The 24,937-nt window shown below is 34.9% G+C and overlaps 1 protein-coding gene across 4 annotated transcripts in view; it reads left to right on the top strand.

The window, feature by feature from the left end:
- The window catches only part of EHBP1 (EH domain binding protein 1), a 491,557-nt gene that overhangs the window by 426,423 nt on the left and 40,197 nt on the right, over nt 1-24,937 (top strand). For 3 of the 4 annotated variants that reach the window (XM_029231704.1, XM_029231705.1, XM_029231707.1), the window contains 6 exons: nt 2,146-2,293; nt 10,338-10,445; nt 13,593-13,717; nt 16,125-16,263; nt 16,443-16,549; nt 19,247-19,370. In XM_029231704.1, the coding sequence (XP_029087537.1) occupies nt 2,146-2,293; nt 10,338-10,445; nt 13,593-13,717; nt 16,125-16,263; nt 16,443-16,549; nt 19,247-19,370 (751 nt within the window). The remainder of the gene's footprint in view (nt 1-2,145; nt 2,294-10,337; nt 10,446-13,592; nt 13,718-16,124; nt 16,264-16,442; nt 16,550-19,246; nt 19,371-24,937) is intronic. The other variant, XM_029231706.1, reaches the window with a different exon arrangement.

Genomic DNA, 24,937 nt, shown 5'->3' with positions numbered 1-24,937 from the left:
TCGTGCCCCGGTCCGGGAAGATCCCACATGCTGTGGAGCGGCTGGGCCCGTGAGCCATGGCCGCTGAGCCTGCGCGTCCGGAGCCTGTGCTCCATAACGGGAGAGGCCACAACAGTGAGAGGCCCACGTACCGCAAAAAAAAAAAAAAAAAGCTACCTCAAATGAGTTTATATATCCTTCTAAGAACTTTCTGAATATCATAATGAATTGATGAGTTTTCATTGATTCAGTGTGTGATTTTGTTGATTCAATTCATTGCAGTCATTGTTTGCTTGTTTGTTTTGGTACTGAAATTGCTTCAGTTTGTCCACTGGGAGCTTCAAGCTTGTCTCTGGGTCCATTCAATACCTCTGTTAATCTACCCGCATTAATTTTGACAGCTCTCTATTCTAGCCATCTCAAAATTTGTGAAAGAATTGCCTAGCCTTGAACTCTACCAAGCTAGTGTCTTACCCCTGTCTCTTCTGACTCAGCTTTTTTCTTCCCTCTACATCTAATCAGTTACTAAGAATTGGTACAGGTACCAATTCTAGCTCTGATGTATTTCTTACACCTGTCTCCTTCCATTCCCATTGCCACCATCCCAGTTCTGAATCTCATTATAGCTTCCTTGTACTGTTTATAAGAGCCTCCTAAGTAGTCTCTTTCCAGTCCCCATAGGCCAGCCTATCGTATACACTGTTGTCAGATTAATCTTTAATCTTTCTCAGATACAACTCAGGTTGATCATTCCCCTTGACAAAAAAAAAAAAAAAAAAGAAGAAAAAAAAAGACACAAAAACAAACCTCTTTCTTCTGAACTCTTCATCTGTTTTTATTGCACCTCCTTATTGTGGCTGTTTTATCTTTCCCTCTATAATATAAGCTTTGAAAGTATAAATCGTTAAGTTTTCATATCTAATACCAAGTACCAAGGTATGTACTAAGGACCAAAGATACAAAGATAAATCACATCTAGCTCCTGCATTCAAGTAGCTCAGTTCTACTGAGAAGGAGATGTTTGTACAGAATTATAACTTGACAGGTATTATTTTAAAAAGTAATCTCACACACACACACACACGCGCGTGCGCGTGTGCGCACACGGTACTATAGTAACATAGAAGAAGGAGAACTTCATTCCACCAGTGGGGAGGAGGGAAGAGTAGTCAGGGGAAGTTTAGTGGATTTAAACTGAATCTTGAAGAATGAGTAGGAGTTAGATAGATGATAGAAGAACATTTCAGGAAGACAAAATGATATATTCAAATCCATGGATGCATGAAACTACATGATACAAACAATTTTGTATAAATAGATGTGAGGTTTTATAGAGATTGGGAGAGGTTAAGGGAAGATAACTGCACAGATATGTTGGGGCCATATTATTTCAGGCTTTGTTCTGTCATAATAATGCCTTATATCATATACTTTCCAGTTTACAAAGCAATTTCACATTGATTATTTGCAATTCATAATAGCCCTTTTTTAGGAGGCAAAACCTATTTTGGTTATTTAATTCTCTGTCATTTTTAGTTATTTTAAATATCAAAAACCACACTAGTTTTTACTTTTTCTTCTCAATGTTTGTCTGGGGGGAAGGCATAGTAGAAATAAGGACAGAAGTACATCAGTTACCCAATTCTGATTTTAAAACTATCAACAACAATAACTGTGGAACTAATGTGTACTATCCCCATTCCTGCTGTAGCCCCCTAAAAATACCACTTCCTATATTTGATCAAAGATTTCTTTTAGCCAGTGCTCTATGCCTTTACTAGAAAATTGCAAGTTAAATTCTAATGTTAAAAAAATAAGGTATTAATTGAAATTCTGTTTTCAGTATTGTTACTTTTTTCCTATAAGCCTGATTATTTTATTAATAGTAGATCCTGCTCTTTTCTCAGTAATTATATTGCCAAACATTCTTTAAAGGCTAGTTTGAATCTTTAACAGACATAATACAATAATTTGTAAATGTTTTTTAAAAATCTGATTCTTGGATGTCTTTTAAAAATGGTATGACATCCAACTGATATAGAGCATCCTATTTATAATGTGGGCCAAGCACCATGCTGTAAACCAGTTACTATCATGATGATCAGATTGAAAATGAAATTGCATTTCTGTCAATTACTGAGTTGGCAACTGTTCAATATATCTTAGCAGCAAGATGAAGAGCGACGTCGGCAGCTGAGAGAGAGAGCTCGTCAGCTAATAGCAGAAGCTCGATCTGGAGTGAAGATGTCAGAACTTCCCAGCTATGGTGAAATGGCTGCAGAAAAGTTGAAAGAAAGGTCAAAGGCATCTGGAGGTGAGTTAAAGAATCTTGTATCATATTCTACACACAACCCAGAAATCCGCAATGGATGTTTTGGGACTTTTTATTCTTACTTCAAAATGTTGTGCATCAAATACATAAAGTTTCTAGCCTATCAGTATGTTACAAAAAACTTAAAGCATAGTAAATCAGAAGATGACTATTGCCAATTTCCAAATCAACTCAAGAAGTACTTTGATTATGATTAAGTATGATTAGTACTCAAGAAACACTAAGAATATGATTTAGGAGAAAACTCAGACAGGCCTTGGTTTGTGATTCCCCATGATGCCTCATTAATTGTATTAGGAGTGAGTAAAATGCAATCAAGTCCTCAACATGTAGATCACAAGACTTGTTAGTGGAGAGCTTTGCCATGAGAGATTTTCGCTTTGAACCAGATCTTTGGAAAGTAGCTTTAACAATGTTCCAGCATTATAGCCTGACATGTAAGCATTTTGAATAAGTCCCATATGCATTTCTTCTTAGTCTCCTGATTCGAAGAGGGTCTTTTTCAATATCTGTAGAAATTATTCTAAGCTTTATTTTAGGACAAGGACTATACATATAATTAAAGGGAATTTTAGTTTTGCCTCTCAGTGCTCAATTTGGGCATCTTTAACTTGAAACTTTTTACATTTTTATTTGAGTAGTATATTCAAGAGGCCTGTGGGGTTTTTTATTTCAAAGGTATGTGACCTATTTATCTATCAGAACATGCCAGGTACTTGTCCTGAATTAATCTTAAATGCTAAAAGATCACTCTGGAGAGTAGGCAAGTGAGGACTCGAATAAGACCTTAGAGAACTGAAACAAAGGAAACCATTTCTAGGTCAATGGTAAGTTTCTTCAAAGTAAACTGAAACTTACTGCTGTTATTTCTAATTGATTCGTTATATTAAAATCTTACTGTTGTAGAGCATTCCAACCAATGCCTATAGCATATAACCTTCCATCCCATACATTTGAAAGCTGCTTTCCCAAGTAGCTGTATATCTATCCATCTGGTATTCTCAGAATGTTTGTTTCTTAGTTAAATCCTTCATCTTACCTTTTCAACTCCTGTCATTCAGAATTTTTATTACAGTTTCTATACTCACTACTAAAGTTTTATAGTAACAGCAGTAACTACTCACAGCTACATTATATAACGCTATTATAATTTGCTTTCATTTATGATTAGTAACAAGATGTTTCTTTGATATCATAAAAATTCCAGATATTCTAAGTAAATCTTAAAAATCTTTGCCTCCTTGTATCTCAGAAAGATAGAAAAAGCCTCATATTCTTGACCCTCCAGATAGACTGCCCTAAAGCTACTAATACTACCTCCGTGTGATATCATAAACCCATGGAAGAGCAGTAATAATAAGAGAGAGAGGCATCCACTGTCTCAATTTTTTTTTCCAACAGTGAGCAGATGACAATGCTAAATGAGTTGTGAACTCTGGGAAGGCTAAGAATTAGAAATTTCTGATTAATGGTGTGGGATGAGTCAGCTATGTAATTGGTCTTATCTCTATAATCCAACCCCAGTTGAGCCTAAGCCAGGACTAGACTAGGTAGAGAGACTTAGTCAGTGTTACAACCCCCAAAATGGGTATCTTCCCAACTTGGTAACTGGGGAAAGTGAAGACCTGATTTTGGCATCATTCAGCAGTCAACAGAGTGAATAAAGAACAAGTGAGGATTGGATCTCTGAAGCTAGCAAAGAAGTACAGACTAGAAAAGGAAAAGCCAGGTGAAATGAAGGCGGGACAGGGTTCAACAGATGACTTATGAGAACCTGCTGAAGAGTCTAGACTGTTCCCTAAGGAGACCAAAGTGCCCAGGGTCCATTTCTCTCATAGGACACACCATACCTTGGATGTTGGAAACGGCCACATATCAGATGTTAGGCTCTTAATCAGAGCTAAGGTTGAGCTACAAGCAGTGCAGGCCTATTCCTTGACCTCAGTGGTGGATATTGGCCTGTCTTCATAAAGGTGTATGGATCCGACTAGGTCCGCTCTGGCATCAAGGCCTAAGCTGAAGTTATCAAGGCCGGAGGCGGGGAAGAGACCTTTAGGTCAAGGGAGAGGGTAAAATTCCTGCCTAGAATTCAACCATTCATACATACACATTTATCTGTTTAGCAGTGCCAGTCACTGTGCTAGGCCGGGATTCGGCAAACTTCCTGGAAAGGGCCAGAATAAATTTTTATAGCCTTCGCAGACCATGTGTTCTCTGTCTTAACTACTCGACTCTGCTCTTGTAGTCTGAAAGCAGGCTTGAACAATATGTAAATTAATGGGCATGCCTGTTATTTACCCCAAAATGATGGTGGGCTGGTTTTTGCCCCCATGCTATAGTTTGCTGACCCTTATATAGCAAATTAGAAATTCACTTGATTTCACAAGAGTCTAATTCCTAAATGAAAATAACCCTATGGGGTTGATAAGTCAGGGGGAAACAGTTAACAAATTAGTGTCCATTCTTCCAATGTCTAATGGGAATTATCAGGTCTGAATAAGGAATACTGTGAAAGGAGGAGAGAAAAATGAATAGGGACCAGCCTAGAAGACAGACTAGGGTGGGAAAATTTTTGGAAGCAGTGGTCCAAAGTGACAAAGAAGAGGGGGTAGTCAAGGGCTGAAATAATCAGGTGAAAGCACAACCTAGGGGACGTGTTGAACATGATACTCAAACTCACTGCCTGAACCTACTTGAAAAACCTGGTTTTTTTCCATCCTCAGTGAGGAAAGGAAAACTTAGTAAGTTAGAGGTGAGGTGTCATAAGCCTCAGGTGTCCACAGAAAATATATGCAAGATATTTTAGGTCATGTAAAGCCAGGTATTCAAGCATCCCACTTGCATCCTATTTCAACCAGAAGTAGCCTAATTCTTGTGAAATAACAGAATCAGTCCAAGGAGCTACAGCCTAGCTTTTACTTGTCCTCCTCTTGACATAATTTTAGGACTTAGAGGAGAGTCAGGTGATATTGTGGTATACTACATGTGTTTTTTCAATTTCTGCTTTGTTGTTTAGTTATAGACCTATAACAGCCTCCTTTTAAAATCCTCATTTTAGGTAACAAACTTGTGGGTTCATTTATTGTATTGATCTTACTTGGCAAGGTACAGTTGTTTGTGGATGAATTGTGGTATTTTCATTTTTAGTTGTATGGTATTGTGGTCAGAGAATATGCCCTGAATTTCTGCTTTGAGAATTAATAAGTTTTTATTTTGGCCAAATAAATGTTACATTTTTATTAATGGCCCATGGGCACTTGCAAGGAAGGTGTTTATCTAATTTGAAGATGATATTATAATATATCATATATTTATTATATATTACATGGGATGTATATGATATAGATTTTATATATTTTATGTGTACTTATATATGTGTGTATATATGTCATATATGTATTTTTTTATTCTGTAGCTTATCACTTTGGTTTGGGTTAGGTGAGGGTCATTGAACTTTTAAACTGACATTTTTGCCTCTCTTTGATTTAGATGGAATAGTGTACTTTGTTTTTGCATTTCAAATGAATAAATGAAAATTTAAAAATTTTATCCATGAGAATGTTTGTGTGCCTGCATTATCCTTATTTCAGTTATGGCAAATAGATTTATCTAAATTTGTTGGCCCAAAATAAAATCTTACAGGCCTTCAGTAATTTTTACTTTCAGCTTCTATTAATAATATATTTGTATTGTTTTCTATCATTTGTTTGATTTCTATAGAATAACTTTAAAAGTTATGAATTTTATAGGGAACCTTCAATGAGAATTTTAAAATCATGATACAAATGAGAAATTTTATTCTGAATATTTTTTTTTTCCTGGGAAGAAACAGTTTCATGTACACTTAGGTACAATCTCTGTGTTCTCTAAACCACCATTTTGTGTGAATATTTTTTTTTATTTATTTATTTTTGGCTGCGTTGGGTCTTCATTGCTACACGCAGGCTTTTTCTAGTTGCGGGGAGCAGGGGTTACTCATTGTTGCGGTGCACGGGCTTCTCACTGCGATGGCTTCGCTTGTTGCGAAGCACAGGCTCTAGGTGCGCAGGCTTCAGTAGTTGTGGCTCGCAGGCTCAGTAGTTGTGGCGCACAGGGTTAGTTGCTCCGCGGCATATGGTTATCTTCCCAGACCAGGGCTTGAACCCGTGTCCTCTGCATTGGCAGCCGGATTCTTAACCATTGCACCATCAGGGAAGTCCCTGTGAATATGTTTTTAATGGTAGCCTCAATTTCTTTTTTTTAAAGTGCAGATATTCTTTTTTTACTGTCACCAGATATCCTGATTTTTCATTCAATTTATTTATAAATGATAAGTGTTGTAAGACTGGCCTTATTGCTGTGCTATGAATCATACCATTGGGATCCCCATTTTGCTTATAGTGCTATGCAGTGTCAGCTGGAATGCATTGTCTCATTCCAGTATATATACAATCTCTTTTTACCTTTTCCTACACACATGATACATGCCATATTTGCAAACCACCTTCCATTGTGTATTGGATCTCTAGTTTACTTTCTGCCACGCTTACCTACTAGATTTTCAGTGGTTAGCCATAAAGATATATATAATCTTATATATATCGTATAAATAACGTATAATATTTTAAACACACACACAAAGACAAACATGCACTTTAATTCTGCTAAAATGCATTTAGAGTATTTTGACAGGTGTTAAGAAATGTGTAACATTTTAACTATCGAAAAGAATTCCTGTTCATTGTAAACCTGAAGTCAGTGAATGGAAAGAAGATGGAAACCTATTCTTAAGAAAACCTGAGCTGTATGGGAGATCAATTTTTACTTTTCCCTTTCCCAAATAGTAATCCTTTTATCTAAGGTTAACAATACATATATAAACAGTGAGTTAACCCACTCAGCATTACTGGTGAGTGGTAGTATAGATAGAGATTTCATTTAGCCGGGAAATAAAATGAATGGCACCTGTTTAACATCACACAGGAGCCTGGCACTGTGTAAAGGAGTAATGAATACCCACTGCATAACCCCAGGACCTGAAGTACCAAGATCCAACCACAGTTCCAGACTTAGCTTCTTTTCATAGCAGTGCTGTCCTTCTAGTCACTGTCTGGAGAGTCATCTGCCTCACTCTTCCTCTCCTCAGTATCCCTCCCCCAACCACCCAATATCCAGTTTGTTTTCAAGTCATACCCACTTCCAGTTCTTTTATGATAGGTTAAAGCTCTCCATACTACTTACCTGGAGGTTATAATAGTCTCCAACTTGGATTTCCTGCCTCCAGCCTTTGTGTGCTAGAGTCCAACATCTTACTCAGCAATCTCGCATGAAGGATGCTGTCATGTGGCTCCAGGGATTGCACTCCCATGTGCAATCCCTGGACCACTTTTTCTTTCACATATGAAGGCATATCAGAATGTAAGCAAGAGTGATATTTTAGGACTAATACTGGAGCTACTCTAATTTATATTAAAAAAAACATAAGCTTCAGTGCTTATATTACTGGTAATTATTTTATACATATTTCACAACTGATTACCATGAAACACTGTGGTAAGAAACTGCTTATATAGACTGCTGTCTGTTAAACAGCACATTGGTGATCATGTTTGAACACAAATGTCTCTCCGTTCCTACCAAGTAAAACCTAAACTTCCTATCCTACCCTTCAATGCTCTCTGCAGTTTTACCTGTCAAGTCTTACCTCCCGTTATTTCCCTTTAAGTATGCTTGAGCAAAATAGAACTATACCATTCTTTGAACATAACCTACCCTTTCCTGCTCTCATGCCTGTAGTGCCCTTCCCTCAATTGTACTTTTTGAAATCCTGTACATTTCTGAAGACCCAATTTAAAGGTTACTGCTTCCAAAAAATAATTCCTGGTGCTACTGGCAAAGAATAATCTTTCCTCCCTGAATTTGCTCTATACCTTATTTTTACCCCATAACACTTAACTGTCCTACATGGTATTTTAGTCATTTGAATGTATAACTTTAAGGTGGAATAAATGTCTTATACAACTTGGTATCTCTTCAACATCTAGCAGTGTTTTGTAAATTGCAGATCTGGCATATAGTAGAAGTTTCTTGAATAAATAAATGAATGAATGTTTAACTTTCTGTTTTCACTCTATATTAATTCTGGTCAGTAGTAACCAATAAAGGCTGGTTGCAGCAACAAAGTACTGTACTCTAAGAACTATTGGTAGTAAACTATCTCTGATAAGAGGAAGTGTTCTGAACACTTACTTGGCACTCAGGAAATATCTGTTAATTCATTTCCCTTTACTACAAAATTATTTAGAGAAGAATTTTTGAGGATAATGAAGATGAAGGTGCTGACTTTTATGAAATTAGTCAAGTAGTTGTACTAAGCACAGTTGATTAGAAAAGCTCTCTCAACTGATTGTACTTAAATAATATAGCCAAGTACAATACCTTAGCGATTTGAAAGCATTTAGCAGTGCTTTTCCCCTGGGGGCATTTCTCATTCTTTTTCTCTGTGTTGTATTGTTCTAAACGGCTTACATGGTACATAGGAAGTCTTCAATAAATGTAAACTATTATTAATATTAATGCTCATAGTAAATATTTACTTGGGAAGCCTAAAATCAAACACAAAGCTCTACAGGGAAAAGGACAAATATTGAAGGTTTAAGCCAAAGCTATAGAATTTAGTATTTCTCAATTGTAATAACCTTTGGAACACCTCATTATTAATAAAAGTTGCCCTATGAAAAATAAACTTTTGAATAGTAGGGATATTCTTCAACTCCCAGGGCTAGACAGATGTTTCTTCAAAAGGTACATTGCCTGTCAATAGCAGAATTTAAAGCTTAACTTCTAATATACAAGTCAAATTATTGCTATGACTTTTTAAATGTATAATATTCAAAATTACTTAACCAATTTTATCACTAGGGTTTAAAACGGAAAAATATGTAATAGAAATCTTTTTTAAAATGATACCATTAATTAATTATGACCTAAGACGTTTTACTAAGTGTATAAAAAAATAGTGTGATTACCTTATTCCCATGTATTTAATTTTGAATAACAAGTCTTTCTACCAGCTTTATGTCTTCCAAGATGTACTGTCTTAATTGTTTCTGAACTTTCTTTTGCATAAAGGTACTGTCTATTCTTGTCTCAATCTTGTCTCTTAATTCATCCATAATGCTTTTGATAATATTTCACTAATAGCACAAAAGCATTCAAGTCTTCATGCAAATGATTTAAATATAGCTACAAGTTTATAAAGAATGAGTTGTTTCTTTATACATTTATATCTAATAAGTGATAAAAATGTGAAATTTAGAAACGTTATTTGATGACTTTGTTACCAAACCAACTTTTTTTTTAAATATTTTTATTTGTTTGTTTTTGGCTGTGTTGGGTCTTCATTGCTGTGTGCGTGCTTTCTCCAGTTGCAGCGAGCGGGGGCTACTCTTCATTGCGGTGCGCGGGCTTCTCATTGTGGTGGCTTCTCTTGTTGCTGAGCATGGGCTCTAGGCGTGCGGGCTTCAGTAGTTGTGGCACGCAGGCTCAGTAGTTGTGGCTTGTGGGCTCTAGAGCGCAGGCTCAGTAGTTGTGGCGCACAGGCTTAGTTGCTCCACGGCATGTGGGATCTTCCCGGACCAGAGCTTGAACCCGTGTCCTCTGCATTGGCAGGAGGATTCTTAGCCACTGTGCCACCAGGGAAGTCCCCCAACTTTATTTTTGTATACTGTTATTAGAGATTACCAGTAGATTACATTTTTAAACATAGGGATTCCAGGAGCTCAGTGATTCAGAGACAGCATGTGACAAATTGTCAAAATTTTTGCATCTGCTTTGGTGTGACAATTCATCTTTGACATATGAATGTAAAATATAAATGTTAATCCAATAGTGAAAAAGTAGCTTAAAACTGATTTCTTAACTTGCTCATCTGTGTCAGACCTGAATTTGAACTGTCATTACAATACTAATGTTTTTCCTTAGTGTTTCTAACAAATGATATAAAATAGAAATAATATACTAACATTATTGCTACATTTTCCTACAGATGAAAATGATAAAGTTGAGATAGATACTAATGAGGAGATTTCCGAAGGCTTTGTTGTAGGAGGTGGAGATGAACTTACTAACTTAGAAAATGACCTTGATACTCCCGGTAATTTCAGATTATAAATACTTTGTGTCCTGCTGCATGGCAAACTCTTATATTTTTATTATAACTGTTTATTAACTATTAAAACTGTTATATTTTTATTATTATCTCATTAATAATGATAATAAGTTCTTTTAGTAGTTTTATTACATCTTACGCCCTCACAAATCATTTAGCTAAATCCACTTTCCATCAATTTTATGTTATTATTTTGTTTTAGGCTTAATGTTAAAATTAGCAATAAAATTGAAATAGCAAATTTTAGTTTTTCTCTTATTACTAAGATTCACTTTTATATTTTATGTTATATGGGACAATTTGTAGACATTTTATGATTGGTTCCCTTCTCAGCCTAAATATTTTGTTGTGATGTTGTAAGGTATAGATGTAGTACCTATGGAATGCTTCAAATGTAAATCTAAACCATGGATCAGATTTTCTGATTTCGTTTGGAATTGATAGTCTTAGTGGTAATATTATTTTATAAATTTTGTGCTTACCTTAAATATTTAAATATTACTACTAATAAATTATTTTATACATACTTAACTAATCACAATAATACTCTTTGAAAACTGCTTATATAGATTACTATTAAATTCATCTCATATTGTATATCAATAAATATTATACCGATAATCACATTTGCAATTGAACTTCTGAGTTATTGTATAAAATATAAAGATACTTGCTGATGGTTAAGTAGATGAGTGTTCCATATGCACTACCTTTATAAGTCAGCAGCAGGTAGCTTTGTATATGTGAGAGGTTCCATAAATACTTACTGAATTGAATTCTTATAGCAATAAAAAGTCTTTGGCAATCTTTTTAAACTTAAAGGTAAGAAAGTGAAATCCCTAATATTTATCTTTTCCTGTAAAAAGCTACAGGGAGGGAGAGCAGGTATTCTTCCCAGCCCTGGCATGTCCCTACAATGCTAACTTGCTTTGTTTCTTCCCTATTTGAAATCATGCTGTTACTTCTCCAAGAAACAATCAAACATGGTCTTCCTAACTATAGAGAGCACCCAAAAAAATCTGTGTCTTTTGTCAGTAGCTCCTTCATGGTCTAGTATTAAATAATACTTTTACTAGATACAGGTCAGTATATTTATAATTGTACAAGTCCAGGAGAATGCTGATATTTAAGGAAACTTAAAAAAAAATTAACCCCAAATTAAAACTGCGTTTTACTTATTTCTATTTAAAATACTTTAGAACTTGGGTAAGTTTGATCTTTCTTTTTGAAAAAAATTTTTGTTGTTGCTTACCCACCCTCTCACCACAACCACCATCAAAGTCTTTAGTAGAAACCAGTATCATCTCTTTACCACGGAGGGCATCCAGAAGTACAGAATTAAAGCCTTAACATTTGATTCATGGAAGTATAAAATCAGTGACAATAAGTGGTACATATTTCCTGATTTAACAGTAGATTAAGAAGACAGGAGAAATTAGCCCTTTCTTGGGTAAGGTAAAGAGAATTTTCTAGTTTTAGTTATAGCAACTTTGTGGGGTATTTTAATGTATTTAAAGGTTGGTTAATATTAGGCCTAACATTAGGCTTGATTCTTGTCCTTCTTAAAAACACTCTTCCTACTTTTTGTATACCTAAAAAGAAAACACATCTCAGTCCTCCTGTTTTTGGAGTTAAGTAATATATTGTTTACAACTCTCCAGCATGCCAATAAGTGTTGGCGAGTGCATAGGACAGACTTTCCAATTCAGACTATGGCTTATTTCATGGCAGTAAGAAATAGGAATGCAAACTGGAATCTGGAAGCATGTAGCATACATTATGGTTTTTTATCCTGGCTTTATTTTCCCCAAAATTCTTTTTTTAATATGTATATAAAAGTCATAATTTTTTAATAATAAGTTGTTTAATCTTTATCTTGATTTGACCATAGTTCATCAGATATTGTTTAAAAGAGAAGCCTGGCAATATAAACTGACCAATTTGCATGAAAGTAATGATAATAGCATTTATTAAGAGTCTTATAATTAGAAAACTTATTAATCTTTATGAAAAATATCATTCATCAAATGGTTGGCATGTCTTTTATAATCATTTTATTAAAGAGTTGCTTTGAGTGAATTTGTTTAAATAGAATTATTTGTTTCCATTCGCTTCTGAGCTATTTTATTAAATAAAGATTAATTTACTTGCTAAAAATAATTTGAAATTGTTTATTTTTAAAGTTATAGCTATTTTGTATTTATTTTAAATTTCTATCCATATTTCACACATTCCAAAATGTGATAATCTTTATTGTACTTCTGCCCTCTAATTAGAAGGTATTTGTAAACATATACCCTGTTTCAATGCTGGGTATATATGTATACCCATAAACATTGGAACACTGGATTCTAATAGTGTGTACATGACTGTCTAAGATCATCTTAAGAACTTAATATGGCATTATATGTCTAAATTTAATATACTAGAAGAATTGAAACAATAAAGTAATATAATTTTTAATCAAATGTGTTACCTCTTTTAAATACCTACTTTGTAATACCTTGTTTTATTATGTACAACCTATACAGTTGCTAATATAAATATGTACATCAAATATGGGCTTAAGTTTTCAGGTAAGCATAGCTGCTATTAACTATAGAATAACTAAATAGTCTTTAGGCATGTTGACTATATTCTTTAAGCGAACTGATTTTGGGGAAAAGTACATATATATGCATGTATATCATACACACACACACACACACACACACACACATACACACACACCCCGGAATATATGCTAAGAGACTAGATTTTATTTATTCCCACCACAAAAAAGAAATGATAATTTTGTGACATGATAGAAGTGTTAACTAATGCTATGATGGTAATCATATTGCAATATATAAATGTATCAAATCAACACATTGTACATCTTCAACTTACACAAGGTTACATATCAATTATGTCTCAATTTTTAAAAAGGGAATATAGTCAATATCCCTAAAGACTACTTAGTTATACTATAGTTATATGATATGCAGTATAGTTTATGTATACATACATACATATATATATAAAGAGTTCTTTTTTTAATATAGTAATATTTTTATGAAGTCCTTTAAATTGATAGCCTACACATCTAAATGCATCTCATACAGTTATTCATAGTATTTGCATATTTAACAGAACAAAATACTAAGTTGGTGGACTTGAAGCTGAAGAAACTCCTGGACACTCAGCCGCAGGTGGCAAATTCACCTTCCAGCACTGCTCACAAAGCTATAACTGAAAGTTCAGAGCAAGACATTAAGGTAAATCTTACTTGTTTAAAATATTTGACTTAGTATCTGTGTATTGTAATTTCCACTGGCACTTCATAATCCTAAAGTCAGTTTCTTACCAAATTCTTCACACTAAGATTAAGATATACAAATTTTTATTAAATAGCCAATAAATTAAATACCAGTATGGTAATCAGTATTCAGGTACTGTTTTTCAGATAAACTACTACTTTAAGTTGATATGTCAGTAAAAGTAAAAACTATTCTTGACTTCTGTATGCATTTGTATTTTGCTAATGAGAATATTGCTAAGAGAATTCTAGCATATTCTATCATCTTCAGCCTTTGACCTGTTAAGATAAATTAATTCCTGAAGATGGTATGTGATTGAATATAAATTTTTAAGATACTTGCATGTGCTTTGTGCCAATATAAATCTTACCTTGTGTAAGATTTTAGCCAAAATGCAACATTATAAGATGATGATGATAATGATGATGATTTGTAGTATTTATATTATCCCCACTCAAGCCATCCCCCCTTTTCCTTGCACTGTATCGTTAATATTTCTCTAGTTTTAGGGCATTTCTAGTCTTGTATAACTTTTTCACCCACCTGCGGACTATGGGGACTGCCCTGCTGACTGAAAGGATTTCCTTCCCCTGACACAGAGATGCTTTGAAGTCCCAAAACAATGACTTTCATTGCTTTTCCCTTATACTGTCGGTTTCTATAAATTGGTGATGAAAGTGTGTGGCAGCACCAGAGGACTTTTGGTCACTGTCTTTGAACAAAAGGAAGCCTGGATCAGGTCTGATTTTTTGCGTTCAATTTAGCTTTCTGCACTGGATTTAATGCAGAATGAAGCTGGACTAAGAATAATACAATGGATTGAAAAGGCTAACTGAATTAGTGGGTTTAGAGGAATACATTTGTAAAGTGGCAGAAGTCCCTAGTCATAAAAAGGTTTCTTAAGATGGGATTTGCTGGCTAATCGCACTGATATTTTAGCATGTTGCCAGGCCTCAAAAAATTTAGCCGTGTTTGTTTATTTTGGTAAAGACTTGAGTTTTAGACTATTGGGCAGTTATTATGATAACAGTAGAATACACACTTTTCTTAAACAAACAAACAGATAAATAAAAGCCATAATTGTTTCTATCCTAGCTACATAGCTAGCATATTAATAGTGTGATACTAATAATAAATATATAACTTAAAAAATAAGACAGAGGTATTTTCGTTCTCAAGGTTTAATTATCTAAATAGATGCAGTTGTTTTTGCTTTCCAAAAAGCTCTTAAATGTAGTTATTTTCAAACTTATTCCAACAAAATGTGTGCTTTAAACAGCTTGTCTTTGTATGGATCTTTTTAGTTCAGATTTTTTAAATGGTGCTTATAAAGAACATATAGAGTCCATCTGTTCTCTTGAAGCTTTCAGCATTGATTTAGGGTTTTATTTTTTTAATAAAATGCAGTTTACACGTTTATAAATGAGGCATTCTGTGTTTGTGGAAAAGGATAAACTGTTACCTTCCCTTGAGGATTCTGTATCCCAGGCCTCCTTGAGGCTAGAGAATAGGCCATTGGAGGACTCCCTCATTACTGATTGTCTCAATGCAGAGGAAGGGCAAAGTCTTGGTAGCTTTTGATAACCAGTTTCAGCATTCAGCAGGCTTAGCTATTAGTCATGCATCTTAGCCTTTCCCTATTTACTTTCAAAACACTTAATAAAAATAATAAAGATTAGGTATAAAATGAAATATTTGTTTGGTACACAGCACCACGGTATCTGCGTCTTCCACACACTGCAGTGGTTCAGTCTTCTGGGATATTTCTTGTTGATAGAACCATTTGAATTTGTTACCAGTATTAACATAGGAAGCTCTGGAAAAGATAATTGTAGTTTCCTTAGCTGTAAAGGGCTTACTTACAAATCTGGCTTTGGAAAGTTATAGCTGATGAAATGCAGTTCAGTGGGGTAGTGTTATAATCCTACCTTTTAGCCTTCATCCAGCATTGGTGGTTTATCTCAATGGGCATAAAATTAGAAACTAGTTCTTCTTGTCATACAAGTCTGTGGGACTGTACAAACAGATGGGGCAGAATAGTGGGGCTGGGGTGGTGGGGCGGTGGTAGACAGAGGCAATGTGGCTTTTAAATGATACATATCAGAAGAAGACATGGGGGTTCGCAGTATCTAATGAATCACAGTTATCAAGAATGATCCTCCATTTAAACCATGTCTCCCAAAGGTTTCAGTTACAGGCAACAGACCTTGCCGTTGAGCTATTTAGAACATCTCTTTATAGTCCTTTTTTCTTTCAAAACGTTTCTAAGTTGGCATTATCTTAAATCAGTAAAACTTGTTTTACTAATGTGTAATTTCACATTTATAAGATCAGGACTCTCTTACCACATTTGTTTCACTTTTAGAATGGCGCAGAAGATCTCCGGACTGAGCGATTACAAAAAGCAACAGAACGATTTAGAAATCCTGTTGTGTTTAGCAAGGATTCTACAGTAAGAAAAACTCAACTTCAGTCTTTCAGTCAATATGTTGAGAATAGACCAGGTAGGAACACTTTTTTAAATGTTTTCCCATCTTATGATTTAACAATATTTTTATATATATATATATATATATATATATATATATATATATATGTGGAAGCTGATAATGTAAATACACATTTCAATACACAAATATCAAGCTTTATAATAATTTTACATGTCTTTCCCTTTTTTTTTAAGAGATGAAAAGGCAGAGATCAATACAGGAAGATACAAAGAAAGGAAATGAGGAGAAGGCAGCAATAACTGAAACTCAGAGGAAGCCATCAGAAGATGAAGTGCTTAATGTATATTAATTTTTTGTGTGGTTTCATGATTGCTGATAATTCCAAACTGTATGTGGAAATAGTGCCTTTATTTGTTAAAATGAGATGTTAGGTTTTTTAAGATGTCAATCTCCAGTGCATTCAAAGCAGAGTGAGAGGGGTGCACTGTTGAATTAGTCTGCAGTGTGGTGATAATTGTCAGATAAAAAAAATGAATTTTTCAGAGTTCCACAGCCCCAGCTTCCTTGAGACATTTCCATCAGGGCACTTCCCATAAAGAGATTCCAGTATTGATCTACTGGGAGGATTTTAATTATTACAATAGCAGATACCGCAGAGCTGCAGTTAGAGGGAAAAGTCACATGAGACCTGCTAGAATTTCTCAGCCAACCCATTTTGTTGGCTTGGGTTAATGGGTGTTCAACCTTTCCATTATCCAGATCAGCCGTGAATTACTAGCTGAATGATGTTTGCATTAATATAATATATATGGTAATTTCTTCACTTAATTAACGGGGAGGTTCAGCTCAGTAGGGGTATGGGCTGATCATGTGTAAAATTGATTTGTGAGGGAAATATTTGATAGACCGCAGGGAGAAAGCTGCTTTTGATGGACAGCTGCGGGACAGAAGCAGGAAGAACAAGTTTTAACTTGAATTTTTGTCTGGAAGCATTGCTCTCTTTAATGGTGCTACTTTTTTTTATTATTATTATCTCCAGTTTGTGTAAATATTTTCGTTTTTACTCTTAAAATTGTCTATTATGGATTTTAAAATCCTTGCAAATGTAGTCAGAGTTACAAACTACATTTTAGAGCTGTAAAAACTTCTCTTTTTTAAGTTCTTGTTTTAAAGTTGTTTTACTAAAACCTGGCACGTCTTAATACATAGAAGAGCTAAGTGGTATATCCTGATGAAATATTTGGTATAATTTATAACATACAGAATATTTGAGTATACTATATACTCACACTAAAGAAATCTGACTATAAACTTTGTTACTATTTTTAACTGAACCAATCAGTACAAGCAATGAAGTTTACGTGTTGCTTATCACTTCTGTTTTCTTATATCTTTGTTACTTTTACTATGTTTGTTTTGTCCCTCTGGATGGAAATGGGAATAGTCCTTTTTGAAAATGCTCTGCTGTCTGACAGGTAGATACAAAAAGCATTCACCAGATTCCAGATTTTAAACCTACCATTAGCATTTATTCTGTTGTTATAGTTTTTCTGTTTTATTTCATAGTGAGATGGAAGAATATCCGCTTTGTATGAATCTTTTAAAAATACAGTAACTTATTTGATCAGTCTATCCTGAGACATTATCAGTTTCATGATTTTTTAAAATATTTCAGCTTAAGTTTGTCAACTACCATAGTCAGTTTAACAATAAGCTGGTTTAAATTGAGTTCATGTGTGAGTACAGTTTACTGGTTCCAAAGATAAATAAGTTATACATATGGTTAGACAGGTTTGTTCATTATGAGAATTCCAAAATATCCTCGTAAATAACGTAATTCTTGATTTTGTTTCTTGTTTAAGGAGTAACGAAAGATAATTCCTCATGGCTTCTTAGAGATTAATATGCTTCTAGGTAGGGAAGGGATTTGACACAAGAACGTTGTTCACATTTATTTCTCTGAATAAATATTGTAAGTGTTGATATTAGTAGTGGTAGCGGTGAGAGTAATCACTTAAGCAGTTCTTTAGTATTTCTCAGCTACTTAGGAAACTAACCCCTAGAAATGCCACGAGACAAACAAGCATTCCAAAGGAAGCTATAATTAATCAGTTTGGTACTATACCATGAATAACCCTGCCCCCTAACGATTTCAATTTGTAATAGGAAAATAAAAAGTAAGCTTATATTGGTACTTTATAATAGAACTGCTACTTCAAATAAAACTTCTAAGGATAATTTTTTTTAACATGCTTGGTTGTAAAAAGTAAAATTTCAGGTTGAAATCCAAATTTGGTTAAATGGAAGATTAACCAAATCAGTGTACTGGTGACATTAGATCCAGTGTAGCAAGGTTTGAAACCACCTGTCAAGTTAGAATTCGCAGCTACAATAATTAGTAATACATCAACAGAATGACATGTTAAAGTACAGAAGCCAGCTGGAGGGGAAACTGGAGATATTAGAAACTTCTCTTTTATCATTTTTTAAAAATACTTTAAATAGTGTAGTTACTATGAAAAGAAGAAATGTATCTTTTTAATTTTATATTTTTGTAAGAACAAATCTGATTTTTTTCAGGATAGATTCTTTAAGAAGCAATTCCTTAGTTAAATTCCATTTTTTTTTTTCCATTTTTATATATTACACTTTTGAATTAAAGATGTCATTGGTGTTTGTTTTGACAGTCACCAAGGGAAAATTATCTTCTATCCTTGTCCATGCTTAATCACTCTGACTCAACTCTAAGGAGAATTTTTTTCTTACTTAGTGTTAACTTTTTAAATCTGGCAAATCTGGGTGTTAAATTATAAATATAATACTAAACAGCCAAGATTTTCTCTATTTACAAAAGTTTTGCAATATATGTAATACATATGAAAATTTTTTGAATCACAGGGCGTTGCTTTTAGTTACTAAGAGTGATACTAAGGGCGTATTTGGTTCTCTAGGTAAGTGCTTTACTAAGTGTTTGTAGAAAGGAAAAATGCAACTTACAAGTGATTTTTTTTTCTTTCCTGTTTGTTCTCGTTAACAGAAAGGGTTCAAAGACACCAGTCAGTATGTTGTAGGAGAATTGGCAGCACTAGAGAATGAGCAAAAGCAAATTGACACCCGTGCCGCGCTGGTGGAGAAGCGCCTTCGCTATCTCATGGACACAGGTACGGTGCCCAATTACACTGTAAACAGTTTTGGCAAATTGAGCGTTCACAAACTCTTATAGAGTTTTGGAAGTGTGAATCTTTGAAGCCTGAATGTTCAGCAGAACTGCCTTGAAAATAAAAAGGCTGCGATTTGCAGCCACCTCTCTGGGCCCTGGTGATAAGAGTGCCTTCATGGGAAGTGATAACTCGCCCTGATACCGTGTGAGCCAGCACTATTGAACAGTGTGCTCATCCATGCAGGGTTGGAATACACATCTGTGCCTCATTGATATGCCACTGCTTAAAAAAAAAGTAAGATCTTCACTGTTCTACTGATTCATTGGGAAAAAAAAAAGATTTGGCCAGCTAAAGCCATGTACTGCATGAAACAGAGCACTATGCATAGGGGACATCTCCACGGACTAGATCACTGAAATTTGAGAATACTATCTGGTTACTGATGCTCCACAATTTTTTTTCAAGAGAACTGGTTTTTAAAAGTCTGTAATACTTTGTGTCACAGTTGCATTTGAAAGGATTAAGGTATATAGGAAGGTTTGTAAAAATGGTTTAGAGCAGCAAGTTAGCTCCTAACCAGAGGGTAGATTGGCATTTAATGCTGACTGCCAATAGTGATTGAATAGATCTAACTGTACAGTAAGCTATTGGAAAAAAAAAAAACAAAACTGTATGTGTGTATATTTTAAAGAAATATATTTCTTTAAAATATATGTCTATACATATATGTTTCTTTAAAATCCTGCTCCTACAAAAGGGGTAAAAATGGGAAATAAATTCAAATCATTCATGCCAAATTAAAAGTACACTATATTAAGTTAAAAAATGTCAAAATGTAAGTGGAAAATCTATTCCTTTAATCTAATTAATTGTTTTAATTTTATGGCAGTGTTAAAGTAGATTAGTAAAGCAGATTAGTAAAGTAGATTAGTAAATTAGTAGTAGATTAGGATTGGAAAGCTTTCTTGAACTTTTTCTTCTCTATTTGCCAAAGATGTATTTATAATTAAAGAACTCCTCCAGAAATAAGCATTTATATGGGACATTTGAAAATTGCCTACATTAGTGAAATCAGAACATACTAGAATGTGAAGAGACCTTTGGCTTTATCTGGCCGGATTGGTTTCAAGCTGTGTTCTGTGGAGACTTTAGGGCTTCTTCACAGACACCTTGGGGCTGGTAGGACAATAAGGGAGCAAGCAGATAGACGTCTGGGTTTCTTACCTTACTTCAAACAGAGTAGCTCTGAGTTTATTTATATGAAATAGCAGGCTTCTTGGATGAGTTCATTTAAAGAAAAGGTTCTACTGGTTAAAATTTAAAACGAAACAAAGGTTTTTTTTTATTTTTTGAAAACTATTACCTAAACTTCTCGTTATACAGAGGAGACAGAGGCACAGGAAAAGCTCAGCGCCACACAGATCAGTAAGTGGCTGACCTTCAGCTAGCATGCAAGTCACCAGAACCCTATTATACCATACTCTATTATACCTGCTATGCCAGATTACCTAGAACATGTTTATCATTGCCCTAACAAGTTACATGTATGCTCATTCATGTACATAGACTTTTGTGTGGATATGCCATAAACCAACACATGGCTTCACACTTGCATTTTTCCTTTGGTCTCTGAAGGGTTTTGAAAATATTATGTTAACTATATTAAAAATGTAAATACTAGGTAGTGAAATTTCTGTAATACATTTTTAAATTATTTCCTTTATATATTTTAAGGAGACTTTTTTTTTAATTCTTTCAAGTAGAGCACCTTTCCTCTCTGTGTTGGATAAATTAGATATTACTATAAAAGAGCCTTGTGTCACAAGAGAAAAAGCTAGAAATTCTGTTTCCTTTCCTTCTTTCACACTTGGGGCCTGATTTATTGAGGGTTCTAACCAAAATAGACTCAAGTTCTCCTCCCCATACTACATATTACCAGTGAAGCTTTATAGTGGCCCCAACTAGAGATCATTTATCATCTGAAAGACAGTCACGGACTACAGATTGATTCTAGAATCTCTTCAGGGCTTTATATTCCATACTACACAGGACAGAATCTAGTCTAGACTGGATCTGCTAGACTTGGTTCCCCAACTTGATAAATGCCGAGAATCTCCCTGGATTGTATTGAACCTCCTCCAGCTCAAATAATGGTCTCCCAAGATTTGCCTAAAGCCTGGGTAACAACTGAAGTAAAAGATAAGGTGTTAGAAAGGAAAAGCATATATTTATTCATCCTTTTCCTTTTTGGGGTTCCCATACTTCCAACTTTTCATTTATTATAGAAGCTAGTACCTTTTCTCTGGTATCTTAGAGTTTTTGTGTACTTTCTGAAGTACACAAAATCTGAATCTGAATCTCAGCCTTAGAATTAAGCAGAGCAGATAGTATCATATTCTTTACATGATAAAACTGAGCCTCAGATTGGGAAAATGGCTCATATAAGATGGCCTAATTACTAACGGCTGAGTTAGGGCTTGTACCCAAGTTTTTAGGTTTTCTATCTCTTGAGACAGTTCTCTTTTCCCACCACGTCTTTTTTTTTTTTTTTTTTTTGCGGTACGCGGGCCTCTCACTGTGGCCTCTCCCGTTGCGGAGTACAGGCTCCGGACGCGCAGGCTCAACGGCCATGGCTCACGGGCCCAACCGCTCCGCGGCATGTGGGATCTTCCCGGACCGGGGCACGAACCCGTGTCCCCTGCATCGGCAGGCGGACTCTCAACCACTGCGCCACCAGGGAAGCCCACACTACGTCTTTTTTTTATAGCAAAAGCATACTTTATCAGCTATTTCAATTTTTTTATACTTGTAGGTACTGACTATATACAATTTTTAATTGTATTGATTTGAAATTCATGTATAAAATTAACCATTTTAAAATGTAGAATTCAGTAGCATTTACTACATTCACAGTATTGTACAATCACCACCACTATTTCCAGAGCTTTTCATCACCCTAAACAGAAACTCTGTACTCATTAATTCCTCATTTTCTCCTCTCATGGTCCCCTAGGACTCGCTAATCTACTTTCTGTCTCTCTGAAATTGTTTTATTCTAGACATTTCATATAAGTGAAATCAAACAATAGTTATCCTTTTGTATCTGGCTTCTTTCACTTATTATAATATTCTCAAGGTTCAACCATATTGTAATGTACCACTACTTTATTCCTTGTTGTGGTTAAGTAATATTTCATTGTATGTATATGCCACATTTTGTGGAGTCATTCATCCATTGATGGACACTTGGGTTGTTTACACCTTCTGGCTACTATGAACATGGTCTAAAAGCATCTCTTTGAATCCCTGTTTTCAGCTTTGGGGGTTATATACCTAGAATTGGAATTACTGGGTCATATGGTAATTCTCTATTTTGTATTAAGGAATTGTACTCAATTTTAAATGGGTGTGAAGTTTATTTAGAAGTTGATTTGTGGAATTGAAGAATGCATTTTCCAAAAGAAGCACTGTTATAAGCATCCACAGGCCAGACAAACCCACAAAAATCTATTAATTTAAAATGTAACTAAAATAATACTAATAGTTACATTAGACCTGAGTCCTAGGTTCCCAGGGTTTGAGCAGCTCTAGATTTTAAGCACCAATCCCTTTAACACTGAAGCTCTTGCATCTTGAGAGAGGATAGTAGGGACTGGATGGTGGCCTAGACTTCTGGGCATTTCTCCTGGCATGTTGGGAGAAGACTCTAGCAAGAAAGTAGCAAAGGATTGTAAGAGAGAGCCTCAGTGGGTCCTGCAGCAAGTGGGTCCCTGGGGAGGTTCCAGGGATGAGAATGGCAATGACAGGGGAAGGGCTGGAAAGATCCCAGCATTCATTTAGGGGAGAGGCATCTGTGTCAGAGTCAGCTCAGCTGTGGAGATTTATATGACTGGTCCCTTCTGAAATTGAGTAATCCTAAATCAGTGGTAGTTTGAATATTAAATAACAATACTGTGTGTGAGAGAGAGGGCACGTGAGTATCTTCTGCCATCCTGTCTTAGGATCTATAATATCCTCATGCAAATACTAGAGAACTTTTGTCCATCAGTTCTGACTGTTTTGTGGGTTTTGTTTTTGTTTTTCTTTTGTAATTGTTGCAGAGGAGGAATTTTTAAATTTCTAGCACCTAAAGTTTGTAACAATTACTTCTTTGGGGACACTAAAGCTTATTAGTTAGAAACATGCATGTGTTCCAGGCTGACGTTTTGTATGTAAGTATAGGGCTAATGAATCTGTACCAGCAATGTTGTTACCCTTGCAAAAATGGAGTTTATAATGGAAATGTTGATGGGCCCTTTTACTAAAGTGCTGCAAATAGTGTTACTATAATGAATGGTGTTTCTTTTCCATTCCTAATCTGTTGATGGTTATCAAACTTTCTTACTGTAGAACTGTAGTGTTTAAAACTAATGATTTGTGGGTTTTTTTAAGTGACAATATTTTATTTATATTTTGAGTGTAAACATTAAACATTCTGAGGGGAAAATTGCAATAAAATTGCATTTTCTGGCTTTATAACCTTTAAACACTGAATAAAATGATCATGATAACCTTCTTAAGTTCCTGGGCCACAAATACTGATTCCATAGCTTTTTGTAGACTAACCACTACAAAAACTTAGCAAATGACCATTTAAAAATATTAAATATACTCAGGGAAAAAAGAATGAAAAGAAATAACTTTCCTGTACATTCCTCAGAATGTCTCTTTACCTCAACCTTTGAAGAGTCAAATGTGGTAAACGTTAAAGCTGCTTTAAAGCAGGGAATGGGCCCACAAAAAAAAAAAAGTAAAATTTTTGACTTGTTACTGGGAACCTTTCTCTTTGAATCTCCAGAATTACCCATTATCTTTACCTAGAGATAACAATAATGGCCAATATTTATTACATGCTTCTTGTATGTCTGGCTTTATGGAAAATGCTTGACATACATTATTTCCTTGTCTCTCACAATGGCCCTATGATATAGGTTCCATTTAATAACTGAGACTGTTAATGATCACATTTTTTAGTGAGGAAACTGAGGCTTAGATAAGGAACATAGTTCTCAGGTGGTGGTACCAGGAGTCAAACCCAGTCTGAGGGCTCTGGAGCCCAGCTTCCAGACACCACATAACATGGTCTCTCCTTCATCTCTCATCTTAGAGGTGAACTTCTGGTTTCCCTGGGGTCTTATTACTAATTCTTTGTACCTTTTTATCACCATTTCATGATTTATAATTAGTAACTCAGAAGAAACAGATCAATATTCATTTAGCTTATGAAAAAAGTCACTTAACCAACCCATTTGGCCCATTAGAGCCGTAGAACACTCATGTTCCTCTTAATATTATTTCTCTTCTCTGGTCATCAGCATGTAATATACATGAAAATCAGGCTGTAAAACATCCTCATTTGGAATAATTAAAGAGATAAAAACAAGCTTCTCTTCAAAAGAAACATCTAGCTCTTTGTTAATCTTTATAAGGCTCTGAAACTTGAGCATTATAGCCTTCAGAGAGTAGTTTTCAATCTAGGATCAGCTACTAATGAATACCTGAAGATGGTTTTCTGAGGTATGTTAAAA

This window comes from Monodon monoceros, unplaced genomic scaffold (genome assembly GCF_005190385.1).
Source record: "Monodon monoceros isolate NGI ecotype Baffin Bay Population unplaced genomic scaffold, NGI_Narwhal_1 Super_Scaffold_19, whole genome shotgun sequence".
NCBI lineage: Eukaryota > Metazoa > Chordata > Mammalia > Artiodactyla > Monodontidae > Monodon > Monodon monoceros.
The sequence above is the reverse complement of the archived record's forward strand: the minus strand, read 5'-3'. Positions and strand labels throughout refer to the sequence as shown.